The sequence below is a fragment of the Orcinus orca genome, chromosome 6 (assembly GCF_937001465.1).
Source record: "Orcinus orca chromosome 6, mOrcOrc1.1, whole genome shotgun sequence".
NCBI lineage: Eukaryota > Metazoa > Chordata > Mammalia > Artiodactyla > Delphinidae > Orcinus > Orcinus orca.
This window is the reverse complement of record NC_064564.1, coordinates 15,986,382-16,006,877: the sequence shown is the minus strand read 5'-3', so window position 1 is coordinate 16,006,877 and position 20,496 is coordinate 15,986,382. Positions and strand designations below refer to the sequence as shown.

The following is a 20,496-nucleotide window of genomic DNA, read 5'->3' as shown; positions in this document are numbered from 1 at the left end:
CCACTTCTGTCACCTCACTCTTTTATACTAAGTTCAAATTTCTTTCTTACTGAAGTACCTTCTTTTATAGTTTTCTCAGTAAGAGTCTGTTAGCAGTAAACTCGTAATTTTTTGGCCTGAAAATATCTTTATTTTGCTTTCAATCCCAAAGAACAGTTTATCTGAGTATAGCATTTTAGGTTGACAATTATTTTCTTCTAGAAGTTTCTGTCATTGCTTGTAAGAAATTGGTCTCAGGTCTACCTTCTGGTGTATTATGTGTCTTTTAGTCATGTCTCATCTGCAGTTCAGCCCATCTTTAATTTTGAAAGTTGCATTTGGTTCTTTTTCAAAGCCTTCTGATCTCTTTCAATAGAGTCTTGTTCTATTCTTGTTGTTCAGTTCCTTCTTTGGTCTTTAATCATTTGAAGCATCCTCATTTTTCATTCTCTCTCTGTGCAAGTTCTATTATTTGGTCTTCCTGGAGAGTCTCGTTTTACTGTTTGCTGTGTTTGCTGTCTCCTGCAATGGGGCTTTAGTGTATATGTGCAGGGGGTGGGGCAGGGTAGGGAGCGAGCTCTGTAATTTGGGTTTGTGAGCTCCTCTTTAGCAGCGCTTACTCTGCTCCAACCTGCTCCAGCTGAGATGGAGGAAATGGCCCTCCTGGGCGGGTTAGCTTTTGCTTCTCCTGCCAGGCCTTCTGGTGGCATTGCCAGCCCAAGCTCACTTCTGCTGTTGTCGTTTACTTCACTTAGTGGGGGTTTCCAGATCTCGTAGTGTGGATTCAAACAGAAACACGTGTGAAGGCAGGCTTGTGGCTGTGAATCCCCAGGGGAGCTTTGTTTTGGTTTCCTCTTAGTACCAAACTGAATGGACCAACTCCTTTGACATCCCTCTGTCGTGGTGGGTGGGTTCTCTCTAGTCCACCCTTTAACTGAGGACCCCAGATTGAGCGGATTCACCGTGGAGGGGTGGGGAGGATCTCACTTTTACCTTCGCATCTGACCTGAGGTCTCATCTCCTGTTCCCACTGGTTGATACACCCAAGTCCTTACATTCCCAAGACCCGCCAGCACCCAGGAGCAGGCTTGGCCTTGGAGGTTGGCTGTGAGCTGCCTCTGCTCTGACCGCTCAGGACCCGCCTAGCTCTCTTGGGCATTTAGCATGTTTGTATAGTCTGCTGGCACTTGTAGGGTTTTTAGATGTCCCGTTCCTGCATGTTTCCTTTGCTTGACCCATGACATCCCTTCTAACTTTTCTCCCTCCAGACTTTTCTCACCACGAACAGAGTCTGTGAAATGGGTAAGAGACATTCTCAGGAGGGAATGGAGACAGGAGGGCCATGACGGGAACCAGCCGAACGTTAAATGAGTGTTTCTCCATCTGCCAGCTGTGGGCAGAAGCAGCCACCTGCCCGCCCTGAACTAGTTAAGCCCTGACTTGCTTAACGTAGTTCCCGCTGGTGAATCGCACTCACCCTAACCCTGGGCTGACCACACAGCCTTGGCTTCCTCTCCCCCGTGAAGTTTTGGATTCAAGATCTTAAACAGTCAGAGCCTGGAGGACTCTCAGAGCTCTTCAGGGCAGATCCACCCTCTACTGATTAGGACAGAGACCCAGGAGAGGAACTGACCTCTGCAGGGTCACCTGGTGCAGGCAGAGTGGAAATCAGGCCAGACCCCCAGCCAGGTCTCCTCTGTCTTAGTGCCCTGGCCTCCCCTCCTTCAGGCTCAGTTCCATCCCGTGAAGACAGCCCCTGTTCTCCCTCCCAGTTTGGATATAAGTGAGGAGCCAGAGCCGGGAGCAGACTGGCGCTCATCCCCTCGACTCCTGGATCCGGCACTGTTCCCACAGAACCTTGCTTGACCCCAAGCCTGTGACTTTGCCATCATTCCCTTGTATTTTTATTAATAATGATGATTGCTATCACTTGTTTGAGCACGTACTGTGTGCATCAGACACTGGGTTAGCCCCCTTTAGTAATATTGTTTATATTTCTCGTGACATCCGTAAGAACTCTCACTATTATCTCTATTCTACAGATGAGGAAAATGGGTCTCAGAAGAGTTACAGAATTTGTCCAGAGTGGCCAGGCTGGAGTTAAACTCCTCCAAGCCTAAAGACCACACTCCTCTCACTGGTCAGGAACACCTCTCCCTTCCCTCCTTCCACCTCTTTACTTATTCCCGTAGTCAATCGTTCAGTCCTTCATTCCTCAAAAGTTTTGAGCGCACACTTGGTGTGAGGCAGGGGCAGGTATCCACAAGCACGAGTCAGAGTCATTGCCCTCCAGGAGCCCAAGTCTCTTGGGGAGACAGAGAGCAGTAATAAAAGAAGCAGAGGTGGTGAAGGGTCTCAGGTATTGGAACTTGGACACCTGACCCAGGGGGTGGGAGAGGAAACAAGTGGCTTTTTGTAGGAGGACTCTTTGTGAGTACGCCAGGGGAGCCCAGCCTCAGCAAGATGGTCACCGAGGAGGACATCCAGTTCTACGTTCAGCAGTTCAAGAAGTCTGGTTTCAGGTAAAGAGAACAGCACCCCAGGAGAACACAGGAGAGAGAAGGTGGGCAGACAGGGGCTCTTCTGCTCTCGCAGTGCAGGGTGAGGCCCAGTGCCAGCTCAGTCCCAGTGAAAGCCTGGCCAGCCTCTGCTTGAATGCCTCCAGTGCCGGGAGGCTCACTATCTGACGATGCTCAGCCTGCTCTAGTTTGGAGAGTTCAGCTTGTTCTCCCTTATGCTTAGGGGCCCCTTCAGAGCAGATGTTTTCAACTTTTTTTCAGTGGTGACCTCTGTGAGGATCAGATGACAGCTCTGAGTTCTTACTTCAGAAAAACACAAAACCCCACGTCACCTCAAAAACTGCATACATATTCGGTGGGGGGGCGGTGGTTATAGGCTCAGCTCTACTGAGCTCTAACTCACATACCACAGAATTCACCCTCTGAGAGTGTACAGTTCAATGGTTTTTAGTCATTTCATGGAGCTGCGCCGTCACGACACATTTTATGGATCGCCACGATCCGTTTTAAAGTGTTTTCATCTCCCAGAAAGCAGCTCTGTTCCCTTTCGCGGTCACCCCCACTTCCCCTGGGCCCCCAGGTCTGATCACTCACCCATCTGCTCTCCGTCCCCCTGGAGCTGCCTATTCCAGATGTTTCATGCACACGGAGGCGTACGCTGTGTGGTCCTTCGTGTGTGGCTCCTTTCACTCTGGTCCGCCCATGTTGTAGTCTCTGTCAGACTCCGTTCCTTTTTCTCAGGTCTGTTTCTATGCTGCGGTTCAGGGCCCTGCCCTGAGATCACTGAGAGTCCCTCTTAACAGCCCCTTTTCTGCGTGTCCCTTCACTTATTTGGGTATTGCAAATCTTCGAAGCTCGTGAGTCCTTCAGGGGCGCTGCAGGTCACCGCGTTTCCATCTTCCTCCTCTCTCCTCACGCCCCCATCCCTCACTCAGACCCAGGGGCGCAGAAGGAGCCCAACAGCAGGACCGCCTTCGTCAGCCCAGCCCACAAGTTCACAGTGTGGCGACCTTGGCCGTGAACACCCGTGGTGGCCTTTAGACCCCAGTGTCTCCAGTATCACAATTTCAACCTTTCCCTAAGCATCTCCTTTCTTCCCCCCTCCCCACCCGAAGTGGGGGACAATTTAAGAGTCTTAGACTGGGGGACAGAGGTTCTCTGGAAGGGAACGTATAGGCAATCCGATCCAACCCCTTCTTGCACAGGAGGGAAAATCAGAAGTCCCCAAAGGGCACGTGACGTGTCCAAGGTCTCTCCGGGCCCTCCCTTTCACCGGAAGCCTCAAGGGCCGGACAGCACCAACCCATTCCACACCTGAGGATTGGGACAGTGCTCCAGGTACAGCCCTGGAGCCACCCTACCTGTCCAGAGGAGACACCTCGGCATCACTTCCCGATGTCACATTAGGAGGAAGCACCTCCCGGTGGCCCTTTTCTGTGGGCTCCCTGGGACAGGGGAGTGGCCCTGGTTGGTGAGGGCACTAAACCAGGCTCCCCCACCCCCGTCTTCCGAGACAGTCCCGGGAGAAAATGGAGAGTCCTGTGGGGCCGATTTCTGTGTGTCCCCGGATGCCCACTTCAGAGAACATCAGCCCTCAGCCCAGCGCTGTGCCTGCACCAGGCCGTGCTCGATAAAGCCCGGCAGGCACGCAGGGCACCGGGGTGTGAATCCTGGGCTCTGTTCTCTTCGCCCTGCAGGAGCCTTTGCTCTTCCTGGGAAGACTGGCTCTATGCTGAGCGGGTTGCTGGTGGGGTCTGTAGCACAAGCGTCTACTAAAAGCTTTCCTCTTTTTATTCCTTCGTCCGCCCCTCCCAGGGGACCTCTAAACTGGTACCGAAACATGGAAAGGAACTGGCAGTGGGGCTGCAAAGGCTTGGGAAGGAAGGTGAGTTCAGCGCTGTTCTCCTCCCCAATGAGTCACCCTTCGGGCATCCATGGACCCAACGGATAGGCCGCTGGGTCAGAGCCAGGGGTGGACAGACCGGCCGGCTGCTTTTGGAGGTGCCTGCGCTGCAGGGTTTCCTCTTAGGACCTCTTTTGCTGCTGCTTCTCCTGGAACGGCAGAGGGTGGGGAGAGGGTGGGGACAGGGGTCTGCCAGGTGACTGCAGCAGCGGTCTGGACCGCCTAGGTCTCCCGGCGGTGCCCTGGCTCCGGGCGCAGGTGGTCCAGTTAACTCCCAGAGGTAACAAGGATGAAGCTCCTGGCTCACAGAGGAACATTACGTGTTCTCAGAGAGACGGGGCTGTAACCTCTGGCTCCTTCACCTCGACCGAGTCAGTCTGAGTCTCAGTTTCCTTGTTTGTCAAGCAGAAGACAGGTTTCCAACCCCTGGGTCTGCAAAGGGAGTCATGGGGTCCCTGATTTACATTCAGAACATTAAAAACCTAAGGGAAATTGCATTTTCACGTTCCTCAGCTCACTCGGTAGCCCTGGCCATCTTCTTGATTCAGTCAAAAATGATCGGCCCTCTATATGCCAGGAATGGTGCAGATGACACAGGCGAGGTCCTGACCTCACAGGGTTAGGTCTTGAGGCAGTAGAGCATAAAAACAGTGGTTCAGAGCAGGCTGGGCAGAGAGTCGGCCTGGGATGTGGGACCTGTGCCCTGTGTGACCTTGGGCAAGGCACTTAACCACTCTGTTCTCTGTGGCCGCTGATATGGAAGTGACAAGAATGGTGCCTACCTCAGGCAGGAGCTGTGTAAGGATAAAGTGGGTTGACGCACATCAGATGCTGAGTTAGAACAGTGCCTAGTACGTAGTAATGGTTTAATTAATGCTCTTTAGCCTATCATCACTCTAATCTGTGATGGACAAAAATGACAAAACTGCAGTTTGATTGGCAGACTCTCTCAAAGCATGAGGGACGAGGATGAGGTCTTCGGGGAGGTGAATCCCGATGGCAGTAGGTTTGGGGACCCCCTCTTCTGCAGTTTCCTTCCAGATCTTCCTCCTCTCCCACCTCCTCCCATTGCCTCTGCCACCGCTTTACGTTTTCACCTGGAACATTCTAGAGTGTCCATCCCACCCCCACAGCAGCCTCAGGATTCATTTCAGCCACAAAACCACCACTGGGTCTTCACCCCTTGGTAAACGGGGCGCAGTGAGAAGCGCACAGTGCTGTGTTGTAGGTAAAAAACGGTGCGCATTCCTTACCCAGGGACAGTGAACACCATTTGGAAATTGTCATGGTAGCTTGAGAACACAGAGTAAAAGGAGGTTCTCTTGACCTTGCGGTGCCCCATGTATCAGAAGACAAAAAGTGAAGTCCCTTTCCTGCCTGTAATGTCACGCTGGCCCAATCACACTGGCTGCCCTGGTGAAGGGCAGAGTGTGAATATTCTAGTCAATTCATAGGAAAGGAATATTGATCTCCATCTAAGGGCATCTTTCCTCCTTCCCAGTGCCATCTGTTTGGTGTCAGGAATATCAGTCACACAGAGTGGACCACACGTGTGTTCTTACTTATACACACACACACACACACACACACAACCTGTGTGGTCAATACGTGGCTGAATCCATCCGTATGAGAAAAACCCATTTTTTTCCTCCTGTGTGTCTCCTTTACTTTCACACAAATCGCTTTCTTTCTGACCCTTCGTATCACCAAATGTGTGGAGGTTTTTCCCCACGCCAAGCAGTTCTCTGCAACACCAGCTGGGTGGCCTGCAATTTAACTCAGTTCTGGCACCAGCTACCTGGAGACGGCGTCAGAGCCCACAGGATAAGGGCTCAGTCCCACAAGACTGCTCCCCACTGCAGACGCCAGCCCCAAGTCCAGGTTGTTACCTGTGCTTCCAACTGATTGGCCGTAAATTGGAGGCTCCCAGGACCTCCTCCTTGGGTCTATTAATTTTCTAGAGTGGCTCACAGAACTCTGGGAAACACTTACTCACGTTTACTAGTTTATTAAAGGATTTGGTAAAGGACACAGATGAACCGCCAGACGAAGGAATCCACAGGGTGAGGTCTGGGAGGGTCCCAAGCCCAGGAGCCTCTGACCCTGTGGAGCTGAGGTGTGTCATCCTTTTGGTGTGGATTTCACCAACCGAGAAGCTCTCCGAACTCCTTGCTACTGGGGTTATGTGGATGTTTATGGAGACTTCCTCACGTAGACGCGATCCATTATTAACTCCATTTCATCCCTTTCGCCTTCCAGACGTGGGGGGAAGGAGGGAGCTGAAAATCCCAAGTGTCTAATCATGGCTTTGTCTTCCTGGTGACCAGCCCCCATCCAGGAGCCCAGCCAGAGTCACCTCATTGGAACAGGAGTGCTCTCATCACTTAGGAATTTACAAGGGTTTCAGGGGCTCTGTGCCGGGAACCAGGGGCAGAGAGCAAGATACACATTTTCTAATCTCGCACACCATCCTTTCAGATCTTTAGTAATACTGGTGCCTCCTTCACGCAAAGCACGTGGCGGAAACAAAGCCAGACCACAGTGGTGCTGAGGGGTCTTCTGCGGGGGAGTTGATAGTGGAGGAGGCCCCGCGGTGTGAAAATAACATCTCCTCGCCCGGGTGAGGGAGGGCCTGAGCGTGGAGGCTGCTTCTCCTTCCCGTTATCCCTCCCCAGATCCTGGTGCCGGCCCTGATGGTCACCGCGGAGAAGGACTTCGTGCTCGTTCCTGAGATGTCCAAGCATATGGAGGACTGGGTAAGGCGATGGTCCTGCTCGGGGCCATCGGGGCTTCTTGGAGGAGGGCGCAGGCGTCCCAGAGGATGAAGAGTGGGATGTTCGGGGGAACCGCTCGCTTGACGAGGGCTTCCTCAGCAGCATCACTGTCGCCTTTTGGGAGCAGCGATTAAGACTGTTCCTCGGGGGCTTCCCTGGTGGTGCAGTGGTTGAGAGTCCACCTGCTGATGCGGGGGACGTGGGTTCGTGCCCCGGTCCGGGAAGATCCCACATGCCGCGGAGCGGCTGGGCCCGTGAGCCATGGCCACTGAGCCTGCACGTCCGGAGCCTGTGCTCTGCAACGGGAGAGGCCACAGCAGTGAGAGGCCCGCGTACTGCAAAAAAAAAAAAAAGACCACTCCTTCCTGGACTTCCCTGGTGGTCCAGTGGTTAAGACTCCACACTTCAGGGAACTAAGATCCCACATGCCACGCGGTGTGGCCAAAAGAAAACGAAAAAAGACTGCTGCTTCCTTTCCCCTTCACTGATGCAATCTCTCATCACTCACTCATTCTTTCATTTCATGGGCTTTTCCTGTGCACTTATATGAGTTGGGACAGTGCTAGATACCAGGGCGGTAAAGATGAATGAGGTGCAGACCCCACCCCACAGGAGGTCATGTCCAGCAGTGTACCCCATATGCAGGAGGCTTGTGTGGACAAGGGCCCATCTGGGAGCGAGGGCTTCACAGAGGTGCTGACCACTGCCTCTGGCCTTGAGGAACTCCTAAGCCTTGCCCAGCAGAGAGAGAACGGGAGAGGAGACAGGGTGTTGAGAGGTGAGGATGGATGAGAGAGGTCAGAGGGTGCGGCTGGGAGGTTATCCTGAGCCCACTGGGCCAGGCTGAGCTGTGTGGACCTATGGGTGAGGGGACCGTTGAGGTGGAGAGATGGGTATCAAGCCTGTGTTTTGGAAGCACGCTCTGCTGAAAGCGTAGGGCTTGGTAGGGATTGGGAGGCCTGCAGGTGGGGTCCCCGTGACGGCTCGTGTATCCTGGCTGGATGCTGAGAGCGTTTGCCTGCACTTGGCAGTGTCTTTGTTAGTTAGCATCATCCAGTGCGGTGGAGAGAGCGTGATTCAAGGCATGTTGCCAAGGACGCCCTTTGTGGGTGGTGGAGCCAGTCCGGGGAGGGCTGTGACCCACTTTGGGGATTCAGGCGCCGAAAGGGAGACTGAACAGCCCTGCGTGCAGACCACCAGGGAGGAGGGAGGCGACATGGGAAGGGGACGCAGTCATGGCTACAGGGCAAGAGCCAAGCTCGACCCGCCATTTTCCAGGCAGTGAACGGGCCAAGTCCTAATGGTTCTGGAGGGAGACAGTCTGTTGTGATGAGTATGGGTCAGCCTGAATTTGAATCTTAGCTCAGCCACTGTCTGTGTGGCCTTGGGCCAGTTACCTAACCTCTCTGAGCCTTCATATTACCCAAAGGATCATGGTCAAAGATAAATAAGGCGGGGCTTCCCTGGTGGCGCAGTGGTTAAGAATCCGCCTGCCAGTGCAGGGGACATGGGTTCGAGCCCTGGTCCAGGAAGACTCCACATGCTGCAGAGCAACTAAGCCCGTGCGCCACAACTACTGAGCCTGCGCTCTAGAGCCCGCGTGCCAGAACGACTGAAGCCCACGTGCCTAGAACCCGTGCTCCGCAACAAGAGAAGCCACCGCAATGAGCAGCCCGCGCACCACAACGAAGAGTAGTCCCTGCTCGCCACAACTAGAGAAAGCCCGCACGCAGCAACGAAGACCAAATGCAGCCAAAAATAAATAAATGAAATAAATAAATGTATATAATGAAAAGATAAATAAGGCAGTGCATGTGGAGCACCTAGTAGGAGCTTGATCAGTGGTCATTCCCTTCCTAAATCACGCGGGGTTTTCAGGGGGGTGGCCCACCGGGAGCAGAGAACTTGCCTTCTGCCATTTACTTTTCCGGGTGGGGTTTTCTTCCAGATCCCTCACCTGAAAAGGGGTCACATTAAGGACTGTGGACACTGGACACAGATGGAGAAGTAAGGAGATGGCGGTCCCTGGGTGGGGGACGTCAGGGCTCCCTGTTCGCCTCCAATAAGCCGCTTGCTTTACCACCCCTGCCTTGGCCTGAGTGAGGGAGTGCGTCCAGACAGATGCGAATTGCCTTGTGTTCCCGTTCCAGGCCCACAGAGTTGAATCAGATCCTCATTGAGTGGCTGGAGACTGACGCCAGCGACCCACCGGAGGTGTCGAAGCTTTAGGGTGTGACGTGTGTCAGCCGCCAGCAGGCAGTCCAACCGCTCCATCTGCTGGGGCGCTTCTCTGGTACCCGGATGGGGCCTTACCCGCATCTCTCAAAACCAGCAGCGTCGTTCTCAAGGGGTTTGCAGCAAAGAGTGATTTTCTCTAAATGAAATGAGTCAGATTTGACACAATTTTAGATATAGGAAAAATCACGTGTGATTAATCCTCTGGGTATAAACGTATCACTTTATGTCTAAGGATGGTTAGTGTTCTGTGGGGGACAGAACGGGATGGCCAGGGGGTGATTTCTCTTTGATAATCAAGTCAGCGTTTTGATGATGCAAAATCAGCAATTTAGAAGCTTTTCAGCAGAGATGGGAACTCCCTTATTCAATAAAATGAAGACAACTGGCTTAGTGCTGTTTGAGTTCTTGGGAGAAAAGCAGAGTGATTGTTCTAAGAAAGTATCGCGTTTGGGTGAACACTGTTTCCTCTGCTCTGACTCTCTCTGAGTCTGCATGATCTGGAACAGTGCTCTCTGGTAGAACGTTCTTTTTTTATTAATTTATTTTATTGAAGTATAGTTGATTTACAATGTGTTAATTTCTGCTGTAGAGCAAAGTGATTCAGGTACATATGTGTATCCATTCTTTTTCATATTCTTTTCTGTGATGGTTTGTCACGGGATATTGAATATAGTTCTCTGTGCTATACAGTAAGACTTTGTTGTTTATACATTCTATATGTAGTAGTTCGCATCTGCTAATCCCAAACTACTAATCCATCCCTCCCCCACCCCCCTCCCCCTTGGCAACCACAAGCCTGTTCTCTATGTCTGCGAGTCTGTTTCTGTTTTGTAGATAAGTTCATTTCTATCATATTTCAGATTCCACATGTAAGTGATATCATATGGTTTTTGTCTTTCTCTGACTTACTTCACTTAGTATGACAACCTCTAGGTCCATCCATGTTGCTGCAAATGGCAGTATTTCATTCTTTTTTATGGCTAATATTCCACATCTTCGTTCCCCATTCATCTGTTGATGGACACTTAGGTTGCTTCCATGTCTTGGCTATTGTAAATAGTGTCGGAACAAACATAGGGTGCATGTATCTTTTCAAACTATAGTTTTCTCCAGATATATGCCCAGAAGTGGGATAACAGGCTCAGATGGCAACTCTATTTTTAGCTTTTTGGGGAACCTCCATCCTGTTTTCATAGTGGCTGCACCAATTTATATTCCCGTGCAACTTTCTGACACGATTGAAATGGTCGGTTCTGTGCTACCAGATAGAGTGGCCACCAGCCACGCGTAGCCCTGTGCCCTGTCTCCCTGCTCTGTTGGCATGGTGTGCTCACCAATCTATGTTCACCTCCCTCGCTGCTCTTTCTGCAGGGCAAGCTTGTGGACAAGGTGGTGTCTCCAGGCTGAATTCTGAATTAGGATGAATGTAGATTAACCAGGCAGAAAAGGGTATGTATGTCCAGGTGTGTGCAGAAAGTAAGGGGCAGCTTGGAAATGTTAACAGCGACCATTCTTAAATACCCCTGTGTGCCTGGGGCCCTACACTGACCAACGCTTATCCTTCCCGTTTAACAGATGGGAAGACTGAGGTTCAGATAATTTGCCCAAGGTCACTTGGCTAGTGCGGGGCAGAGCCTAGATTCAGATGCATGCTGTCTGGTTCTGCAGGCTGAGCTCCTTCTACCAAAAGCTCTTTTCTTTTCTGAATCTGGGGTGAGACTACCCAGATCAAATCCCTGCTCGGCCACTGACCACAGAGTGACCTCGAGAAAGAGGTCACTGTGCTTCAGTTTCCTCTATTAGAAAAGGACAGTAATAGCACCAAACTCGTAGGTGGTCGTGAGTATTAAATGAGTGAATACGTACAGGGCCCTAGAACGGTGCCTGGCACAGACGCAGTGCTACTGAAGTATTAGCCATAGAATTTCCGGTTTATCCCAGGATGAGGCTTCTGAGGGCTTTAAACTTCCAGCCAGCCCAGCACCACCTCCTCCCTTTTGGATCAGAGAATTAAAGGACTCATTGAAAAAGCAACTGTGTGCTCTGGGGGAATGACTACAGGAGCCGGCTAACATTATTTCACTAACTGCGTGTGTCCAGGCTTATTTGTCCAGAATTGGTTGGAGGAAACAAGAATCTTAGAACATCTCTCATCTGAAGAAGCACAAGTAGGCAAACCTATTCGGCCTGTCTCCATTTCCAGTATTCTACCCAGTAATCTCTGTAAACCATTCAAAATGTTCAGAAATTCTACTCTTTCGGCAAATAAGGGCCGGACGAATCTAGTTCGTAGCATTGCAACACAAATATCACCAGTCATACAAGATTGAGGGTCATAAAAACAACGCTGCATTGGAAAAGGTCTTTAGGTCATTCCCGAAAATGCTTTTCAGATGCCTTGTTAACTACAAGTTGTTTGAAGTATGTTCAAATTGATTTGATTTTAAAATGTTATTTTTGTTTCAGACTACAAAGGGCATAAATAACAAGTGTATTTACCTCTGCAGAGGGAAATAGCTTTTTAAAAGAGGCATGGAAGACCCCACCCACATATCAGTGAGATCATAGAGCTCCCTCCAGGGAGCTGAGATCACTCCCAGTTCTGTCCTCACACCCGGTGGCTGTCAACTAGCAGGGTCCAAGGTTTCCAGGAGAAATATCTTCTAAAAATGCATCTATTTAGAACATGCGACAAAAGGCTATTCCTGTCTCTCTTGGGGTATAACGAACCCACGGTTTTAGGCCTGGAAGTGACTCTAAGGCCCACTGTTCACACTGACATTACCATGAGCACAAATTAAAACTAAACAGTGGTTAAAATATGTAGGTCAGAAGCTCAAAGGTTTTGGTAACAAGAATTGGGTGGGAAATGTCATGCCTCGCAGTTCAAAGGAATCCATCTGGCCACACATAAAATACTTTCTTGGCACTTGTGGAAGTTTCTCCCCAGTGTTGGCCGCTGCACCCAATTGTTAATTGTTTCTTCTGCCAGACTGTCAGCTTCTTGGGATTGGAGCCTGCCTGTCTAGGTGATTCATCCTTGACCCTAGCCCAGCGCATGCCTGGTGTTTTGAATGGGTAAATGAGTTAGTTTCAAATGCTTGGTATTTGATGGCCTGCTTCATGAGATGGATGACCAATTGTCTGAGTATTTTCACCGTCCCAAGCCTTGGTAGATCTCTTACTGTTGGCACGTGTGCCGATAGCACTGAATTCAGGAGAAGACATCCAGATGCTAGACATCTCCACATCTTCCCTGGGATCCGTTGGATAAACCACGAGGGTATGTCACTGCGCTTCTGCTTCATGAGACAAATGCGATAATTATTCTAATAACACAGTTGAAGCATTTAAAGATACTGTAGGTTTTTACAGCTTTCATATTGATAAGGTATGGGTAGTCATTGTGGCAGTTTACCTAAATACATTTTGTCTTATTTCCATACATATTTCCTGGATTTTGAGGCTGGTACCTGCTTTAGAAAGAATACCAGTGATACCCCTATTCCTGTAAATTCACTTTTTAAAAGTTGTGGTCAGACTTGCGTAACATAAAATTTACCATTTTTCAGTGCACAGCTCAATGGCATTAAGGACGTTCACATGGCTGTGTAGCCATCACCACCGTCCATCTCCACAACCTTTTCATCTTCCCAAGCAACCCTGTCCCCATTAAACACTAACTCTCTTTTCTCCATCCCCCAGTTCCTGGAAACCCCCATTCTAGTTTCCGTCTCTATAAATCTGGCTCCTCTAGTTACTTCATATAAGTGGATTCATACCGTATTTGTTCTTTTTGTAACTGGCTTTATTTCACTTAGTATAAGATCCTGTCAGGGAGGAAGAAAACTTTCCTCTACCCTTCTATGTTCTTCTGGCTGGTCTAAGAATTAAATTGACATGAGATAGATTAACAGGAAAGATCAAATTTAATTTTGCACATAACGGGAACCCTACATACTTGAGAGGGTCAGAGAGAGAAAAGTAAAATGAGGTATATGTGCCCCCCTGAGCTAAGGAATGGGATAGGAGCCTGGGGCTTCCAAGGACAGGAGGCCCTTCACAGGATGGTAAAAGGAAGAGCAGATGCTGGGTACTTAGGTATTTGCCCTGCCATATACATGGTGCCACTCAGACAGAATTTATCTCCGGTAATAACTCTTTTCTGGGAAAAATCCCCAATTTAAATTCTTGTAGGTAGTTGAGGAAGGAGCAGTAGTTTCTCTTGAACCCACAGGAGCTCTATTGCCTTTAGCTCCTCGTGCAAAAGTAACACACTCTGGGGAGGCTCGTTCTGAGCCCCTGAAATCCTCAAGGTTCGTCCATGTTGTGGCCTGTGTCAGAATTTCCTTCCTTTTTAAGGCTGAATAATATTGCGTTGTATGTATATTCCACATTTTGTTGATCCAGTCATACATCAGTTGAGACTTGGGTGTACAAGTAAGTATCTCTTACAGGCCCTGCTTTCAGGTCTTCTGTGTACGTACCCAGAGGTGGGATTGCTGGATCGCACGGGAATTCTCTCCATGGTAGTGTTTTCCACACGGACTGAAGCATTTTACATTCCCATCAGCAATGCCGAGGGTTTCAGTTTCTCCGCATCATCATCGTCACTCGTCGTTTTCTGAGTTTTGGGTAATAGCCATCCTAATGGGTTTGAAGGGGCATCTCTTTGTGGTTTGGATTTGCATTTCCCTAGTACTAAGTGACGAGCATCTTTTCATGTGCTAGTCACCATTTGTATATCTTCTTTGGAGAAATGGGCATTCTTTGCCCGTTTTTAAATCAGGGTTGGGTTTTGGTTGTTGTAGGAGTTCTTTATATACTCTGGATATTAATCCATTATACGATTTGCAAATATTTTCTCCCATTCTGCAGGTCATAAACTCACTTTTTAATCAAGTAGAAATTTACTTCCAGTTTTAAAAGGACCTGGGTTAGGACCTAACCTCTGTTTTGTATGTAGTTCCTTACTGTTTTGCATAAAGTTGCTGCCAAGATGGATGGGCAGAACGCCTCAGCACTGGGGAGCTTGTGTGACTGTTTGGCTTGTATCAGAATTTGGAAGACAAAAACAAGTCTTTGTTTATGCAAATCAAGGTAAGAAGAATCCAGAGAAAGCCCCAAACAGTGGTCTTGGTTGCCATTGGAATAGATTGAGGAGATGTATTATTTGGTCAGTGTTTCCATCAGTTATCCTGGATTGAGATGGAAGGGAACCCTAAGAAGCAGGGGATGCTTTAAACCTTGCCATCCAGCTTTGTCATTTGTTGAATGACAACAAATGAACTTTATGCCTTACAGAAGCCTTTTTATTTATTTATTTTTAATAGATCTTTATTGGAGTATAATTGCTTCACAATACTGTGTTAGTTTCTGTTGCCCGACAGAGTGAATCAGCCATCTGCATACACATGTCCCCATATCCCCTCCCTCTTGAGCCTCCCTCCCCCCACATCCCCCCCCCAGGTCATAGCAAAGCACCGAGTAGCTCTCCCCGTTCTGTGCTGCTGCTTCCCACCAGCCAGCTATTTTACATTCGGTACAGCAGCCTTTTTATTTTAATTAATTTATTTTTTATTTATTTATTTTTACATCTTTATTAGAGTATAATTGCTTTACAATGGTGTGTTAGTTTCTGCTTTATCACAAAGTGAATCAGTTATACATATACATATGTCCCCATATCTCTTCCCTCTTGAGTCTCCCTCCCTCCCACCCTCCCTATCCCACCCCTCCAGGTGGTCACAAAGCACCAAGCTGATCTCCCTGTGCTATGTGGCTGCTTCCCACTAGCTATCTACCTTAAGTTTGGTAGTGTATATATGTCCATCAGCCTTTTTTTTTTAATTTAATTAATTTAATTAATTTATTTATGGCTGTGTTGGGTCTTCGTTTCTGTGCGAGGGCTTTCTCTAGTTGTGGCAAGCGGGGGCCACTCTTCATCGCGGTGCGCGGGCCTCTCACTATCGCGGCCTCTCGTTGCAGAACACAGGCTCCAGACACGCAGGCTCAGTAATTGTGGCTCACGGGGCTAGTTGCTCTGCGGCATGTGGGATCTTCCCGGACCAGGGCTCGAACCCGTGTCCCCTGCATTGGCAGGCAGATTCTCAACCACTGCGCCACCAGGGAAGCCCCATCAGCCTTTTTAAAGAGAACGAGCTGGCTGAGTGGGACTAGGAAGTATATCTACCGATCAGAAATCATTAAACACTCTTCTAAATGTTCACAGCGTTTCAAAGAAATGTGTTAAGTTACCATGTACAAATTGTATATTAAGGACTCGTTTTCACTGATTAATAAGCACAGGAGGGGAAATGATTTTTAAAGAAAGCTTCAGCGGCCATCGAGATGGTAACATTAATTTCCCTTGCCAGCAAATGTTTGAAAAATTTGAGACTCAGCAAGTACAGAACAAGCTGAGTCCTTCAGACAAGAAGAAATGAGCAATATACCATCGACCTCAACGACGAGGTGGTGGCGAGGCAGATGCAATTAACTGACAGACACCATTTTTGCTGATCTTTATATTTCTTTTCATGTCATTTTTTTTTTTCCATAAAGGCGATTCATAAAAGTGATGCGACTGGCTTGGGGGTGAGGGAAGAAGCGTTCCATGCAAGGGCGGTAGCACAGGGTGAAGAAAGCAAGCCTGGTGGGTGACTCCAGCCTTCAGGAAATCTCAGCAGAGGAGGGAGGGGAGCCTGCAGGCAGTCTGGGGGCACAGTCCAGGCCCACCGACACCCATGGCATCCAGCTTCTGGAATGTCCTGCCTCAGAATGCATTCACCCAAAGGAGAAAAACTGGCTTCCACTGTAGTTGCAGAGGAACATCTGTGGGTGGGCACGGGGTACATTTTGCCTGAAGCTGTGGGACAGGGCTTGAGGGTGAGCGGGAAGCAAGCTATTTATTTGGGGCGGCATCGGGCTGTCCCCTCCCCTTCTTGCCAGGGGCCTCTTTGCCCTCCTGGCATGATGCTTACCCCTCCCCATCTGGTGGCCACAGCCCCTGGACCCCCTTCCAACTCGGAGGAGGGACAGTAGCCAACCTGGTAGGTGCTTTCTCCATCCCTCAGCCCTTGGGCCTCCCCGCTGCACCCCTACCAAGGCCTGCCTCTCCCAGGCAGGGAGCCTATGGGGAGGTGCCCTCGGGTGATTGGAGCACCCTGGCCCTGACTTCCACCAGGGACGGCCCGAGGGAAACAGCGCAGAGGCGAGAGGGCTTGTTCTTCTCCCGCATGAAGTCCTTGGTGGAGACCCTAGCACAGGGGCTTGCAGGCAGCCACAGCAGAGAACCACAGACTGAGTGGCTTCAACAACGGACACTCGTGGTCTCACAGCTCTGGAGGCTGGAAGTGTAAGGCCAAGCAGTCGGCAGGGTTGGTTTCTCCTGAGGCCTCTCTCCTTGGCGTGTAGACAGCCGTCTTCTCCCTGCGTCCTCACTTGGCCTTCCGTTTGTGTCTGTGTCCTAATCTCCTCTTATTTAGACACAGTCATATTGGATCAGGGCCCATTCCAATGACCTCATTTTAACTTTACCTCTAAAAATCCTATCTCCAAATACAGTCACATTCTGAGGTCCTGGGGGTTAAGGCTTCAACCTAGGAACTTGGTGGGGGGAACACGATTCAGCCCATAACACAGGTCCCAGCTCTTGTGCCAAATCGGCTCCTTTCTGTGGCCCTGAGCTCTGCAGATTCCTCACCCATACCTGGGACTTTCCTCTCTGCTGTTGAGCTGCTGCTAAGCGATCATAAACAACGGCATCTCCACTAGTTGGGCTCTCCCTGTGGGGAGCACATGGCTACCACTCCCCCTCAGCACACAACCTTGCAGTTGGGGAGTGTGATCACGCACACACACACACGCACACGCACACACATATGCACCTGGCAGCTGGAGAAGATCCTGGTTTGGAGGACACAGGTGTCCCCCAACCCCCATTCCAGAACTTCTTCTGTGTATATCTGACCCCAAGCTCCGATCCTCCAGCCCGGCCTCGCCTCCAAAACGCTTCCCGCTAGACCCCAGCTCTTGGCTTGGAGAGATCGAATGCCAAGATGCTCAGTGACTGATTAATCTGTTCATTGCACAAACGTGCCTCAGAGGCTGGTGCGGTGCCAGGCACTGAGCCAAGGGGTGGTGACGTGGACAGGGACGTCCCAAGGAGCCTGCCACCGAAAGCTCAACGCTGGGGGCAGATGCAAGAGCTTGAAACCTTTTCCAGCGCTGATGGTGTCCCGGGGCTCCTCAGACGTCTGCTCTAACCTTTATGTCCACCCAGAGGATTAGGCAAAAGTGCCACCACTTTATTGGAGAGAAAACCGAGCTTCACAGAGGTTAACCCGCAAGGCATGGAAGAGGAACCCAGGCCTGCCTGCCTTAAGGCCTGGGGAAGGAAGACCTCAGCTAGAAGACTGCCTGGTCCGAGTGTCACTCGTCCGCCCCCCCCATACCCCGTCCCCCGCGTCCCCGTGCTACAGCCACCAGCATCCCGTTCTGTCTCCCTATAGCGATGGGCAGCCTGGTGCATCCCTCCCCCAGCTCTGACAAATGAACTAACACGCGGGCCCCCATGTCACAGCCTCCCCTGACCTGCGGCATTAAGGGCCCAGTTTCGAGGCGGGGGGTCCTCCGGCTCCAGAATGCCTGTACTTGGTGTCAGAGCTCAACAGCTTTCGGGGAGAGAGCAGCCGCCTTGTAAATGCTGCCTGCCCACCCTGCGGCCTGAGAGGAGCCCCGGGGCAGGGGGCAGGCCAAACTGCTGTTTGTCTGGGTGGAGCCTGTCGTCACACTGTTTATCCACCTCTGCCGGGGCCCCAAGCCCCTCTGTGTGCTGCAGCTGCAGAGTCGGCCCTGAGCTCCCGCGGTCACCGTCACCGCGCTGCTGGTTCCAGCCCCCCGCTCCGCCTGGCCTCCGCACCCCGCTGCCCTGTGCTCTGCTCCACGAGGAGGCCGGAGTCCGCCAAGGCCACTGACCCACCGCTGGAGCCATGGTAGGTCCACGTGGCCAGCCGTTCAGCCCTGCTGGTCCGCATCCAGGCTGGGCCTGTGAACCCGGCTTGGGAGGGCAAAATGAGGGCAGGTGTGGGGCTACTGGGAGGCCACGGGGAAGCTCTTGAATGGACTCGCGGCTCTGGGGAGCCACTGGGGTGCTGGGGAAGGGATGGAAGAGGAAGGCCGGGGTTGGACTCCTGTGTCTTTCCTTGGTTGCTCTGTGAGCTCGGGGAGGTTACTCTACCTCTCTGGGCCTCAGTTTCTGCTCCTGAAAATGAGAGTAATATTACCTATTTCGTGGCTTTATTGTAAGGCCTAAATAAGGTGTGACATGCGGAGAGATATGACATGTGGAGGACCCCGGAACAGTGCCCAGCACACAGCGGGGATCCCACAAACGGGAGCCTTTTCCCCAAGGCTCTCTGCTGTGGCCTCCAGGCCAGGAAAGGCCGCTGTGCTGTCTCCCAGGGCTGCACCCCTGATCTCACGTAGCCCCCTTCTCCGAAGGAGGGGCCGAGTTTTCTGCGTGATCTGCTGCGCTGACCATGGGGGTCAAGGGAGATCGTAGCAGGAAGCCCGCACGTGGCTGCACGGCTTTAGAGCTTCCACTGTGTGTTTGAGCTTCCCAGTGGCTCAGCGCTGTGGCCCCAGCCTCCCATCTCTACAATGTTGGGACAGGGGGATGGGGGTCAGGGTCAGGGTCTAGGTCAGCCCTAGACCACTTACTGGTGGTGACCCGGGTTTTGTCCTATCACAGGTCCATGGGTACAAAGGAGTCAAATTCCAAAACTGGGCGAGGACCTATGGCTGTTATCCGGAGATGTACTACCAGCCCACGTCCGTGGAGGAGATCAGAGAGGTAAGTGTCCATCTCAGCACAGGGCGCAGTGGTCCAGCCGCTGGACCTCCAGCTCCATCTGGGCCCTGCGGACCAGGCCAGCCCCAGAGAGGAGGTGGGCTTCCCAGCTAAGACCCTCATCCCCAACCCAGAACTGCCGGTGGGGTGACAGCTCCACGGGGTCGGCTGCAGCTGAACACTGCTGCTGCGTGACCACTTGTGCTGTCTGCCAATGACTGCCAGATTTTTATTTCTGGCTCAGGTCTCTTCTCTGAACTTGAGATTCGTTTTGACTTCTTTCATCAAAGGCATCACAAACTTACATGCCCCAAATGATGTTTTTGATGTTTGCTTTCAACCTGTCCTAGTGTAGTCTTCCCTGACTCTATACCAACCACGGGATTGCTCAGACTAGAAGCCAGGAAGTAGGTCACTGTCCCTTATCGGACCTCAGCAAGTCCTGCCTCAGAAGTTTCTAGAACCCACCTCCCTCTCTCCGGCACTGTTGTCACTAAGCCCAGGCCACCATCCCTTCCTCACATGCCGTGGCCTGTGATGGCCTCACCCCTGATCTCCCAGCTTCAGTTCTTACCTCCCTCAAATGCACTTTCCACAATCAGCAAAAGTAATTTTCTTAAAACCTAAGTTGAATTGGACTACTTCCTTGCTCTTCAGAAGCTTTCATTGTTTGTGGAATAAAACCCCAACTCCTGACCCCAAGGCCATGCATCCTCTGGGCCTGTCTCTCCGGCCTCCCTAAGGTCCCTCTCTCCCTGGCTCGCTACCTCCGTACCTTAGTACTTGCTGTTCCCACTGCCTGGGATGCCCGTCCCATCCCTTTTAATGAGACTGACTCCTTTTCATCCTTTAGGTCTCAAAGTAAATCACCTCCTCAGAGGCTTCCCAGACCATCTTATCTGAGTATTTCCCCATCTTCTGTATCTCAGCTCCTTGCTTATTTCTTTCATTGCATGTTCAAAACCTGCAGTGATTTCATTGACATGAACATTTGCATGCTTTTGTCTCTCTCCCTCATAAGGATTTAAGACCATGCTTGTCTTGTTTTCCATTTTATCCTCAGCACCCAGCCCTGTGACCTGTACACAGGAAGCACTTACTGAATATGTGTTGAATGAGTGAATGAATGAATGAATGAATGAATGGACATGACCCGACTTCTGCTCTTAAAAGACTTGCCTCTAAGACAGGCTGCATGTGACTAACCCCAGAGGATGCAGACATTTCACT

The 20,496-nt window shown here is 50.8% G+C and overlaps 2 protein-coding genes across 5 annotated transcripts in view; both read left to right on the top strand.

The window, feature by feature from the left end:
• Positions 1-18,376, top strand: part of EPHX2 (epoxide hydrolase 2) — a 66,290-nt gene extending 47,914 nt beyond the window's left edge. The window contains exons 14-19 of one of the 3 annotated variants that reach the window (XM_004270694.3): positions 1,248-1,281; positions 2,399-2,501; positions 4,314-4,383; positions 7,077-7,157; positions 9,124-9,182; positions 9,326-9,798. In XM_004270694.3, coding sequence (XP_004270742.1) covers positions 1,248-1,281; positions 2,399-2,501; positions 4,314-4,383; positions 7,077-7,157; positions 9,124-9,182; positions 9,326-9,404 — 426 coding nt within the window. In that variant the 3' untranslated portion in view covers positions 9,405-9,798. Of the gene's footprint in view, positions 1-1,247; positions 1,282-2,398; positions 2,502-4,313; positions 4,384-7,076; positions 7,158-9,123; positions 9,183-9,325; positions 9,799-18,237 lie in introns of those variants that run through there. The other 2 variants (XM_033429807.2, XM_049711741.1) reach the window with 2 other exon arrangements.
• Positions 18,271-20,496, top strand: part of LOC101282721 (L-gulonolactone oxidase) — a 28,967-nt gene continuing 26,741 nt past the window's right edge. For both annotated transcript variants that reach the window (XM_004270696.3, XM_033429811.2), the window contains exons 1-2: positions 18,271-18,409; positions 19,168-19,269. In XM_004270696.3, the coding sequence (XP_004270744.1) occupies positions 18,407-18,409; positions 19,168-19,269 (105 nt within the window). In that variant the 5' untranslated portion in view covers positions 18,271-18,406. The remainder of the gene's footprint in view (positions 18,410-19,167; positions 19,270-20,496) is intronic.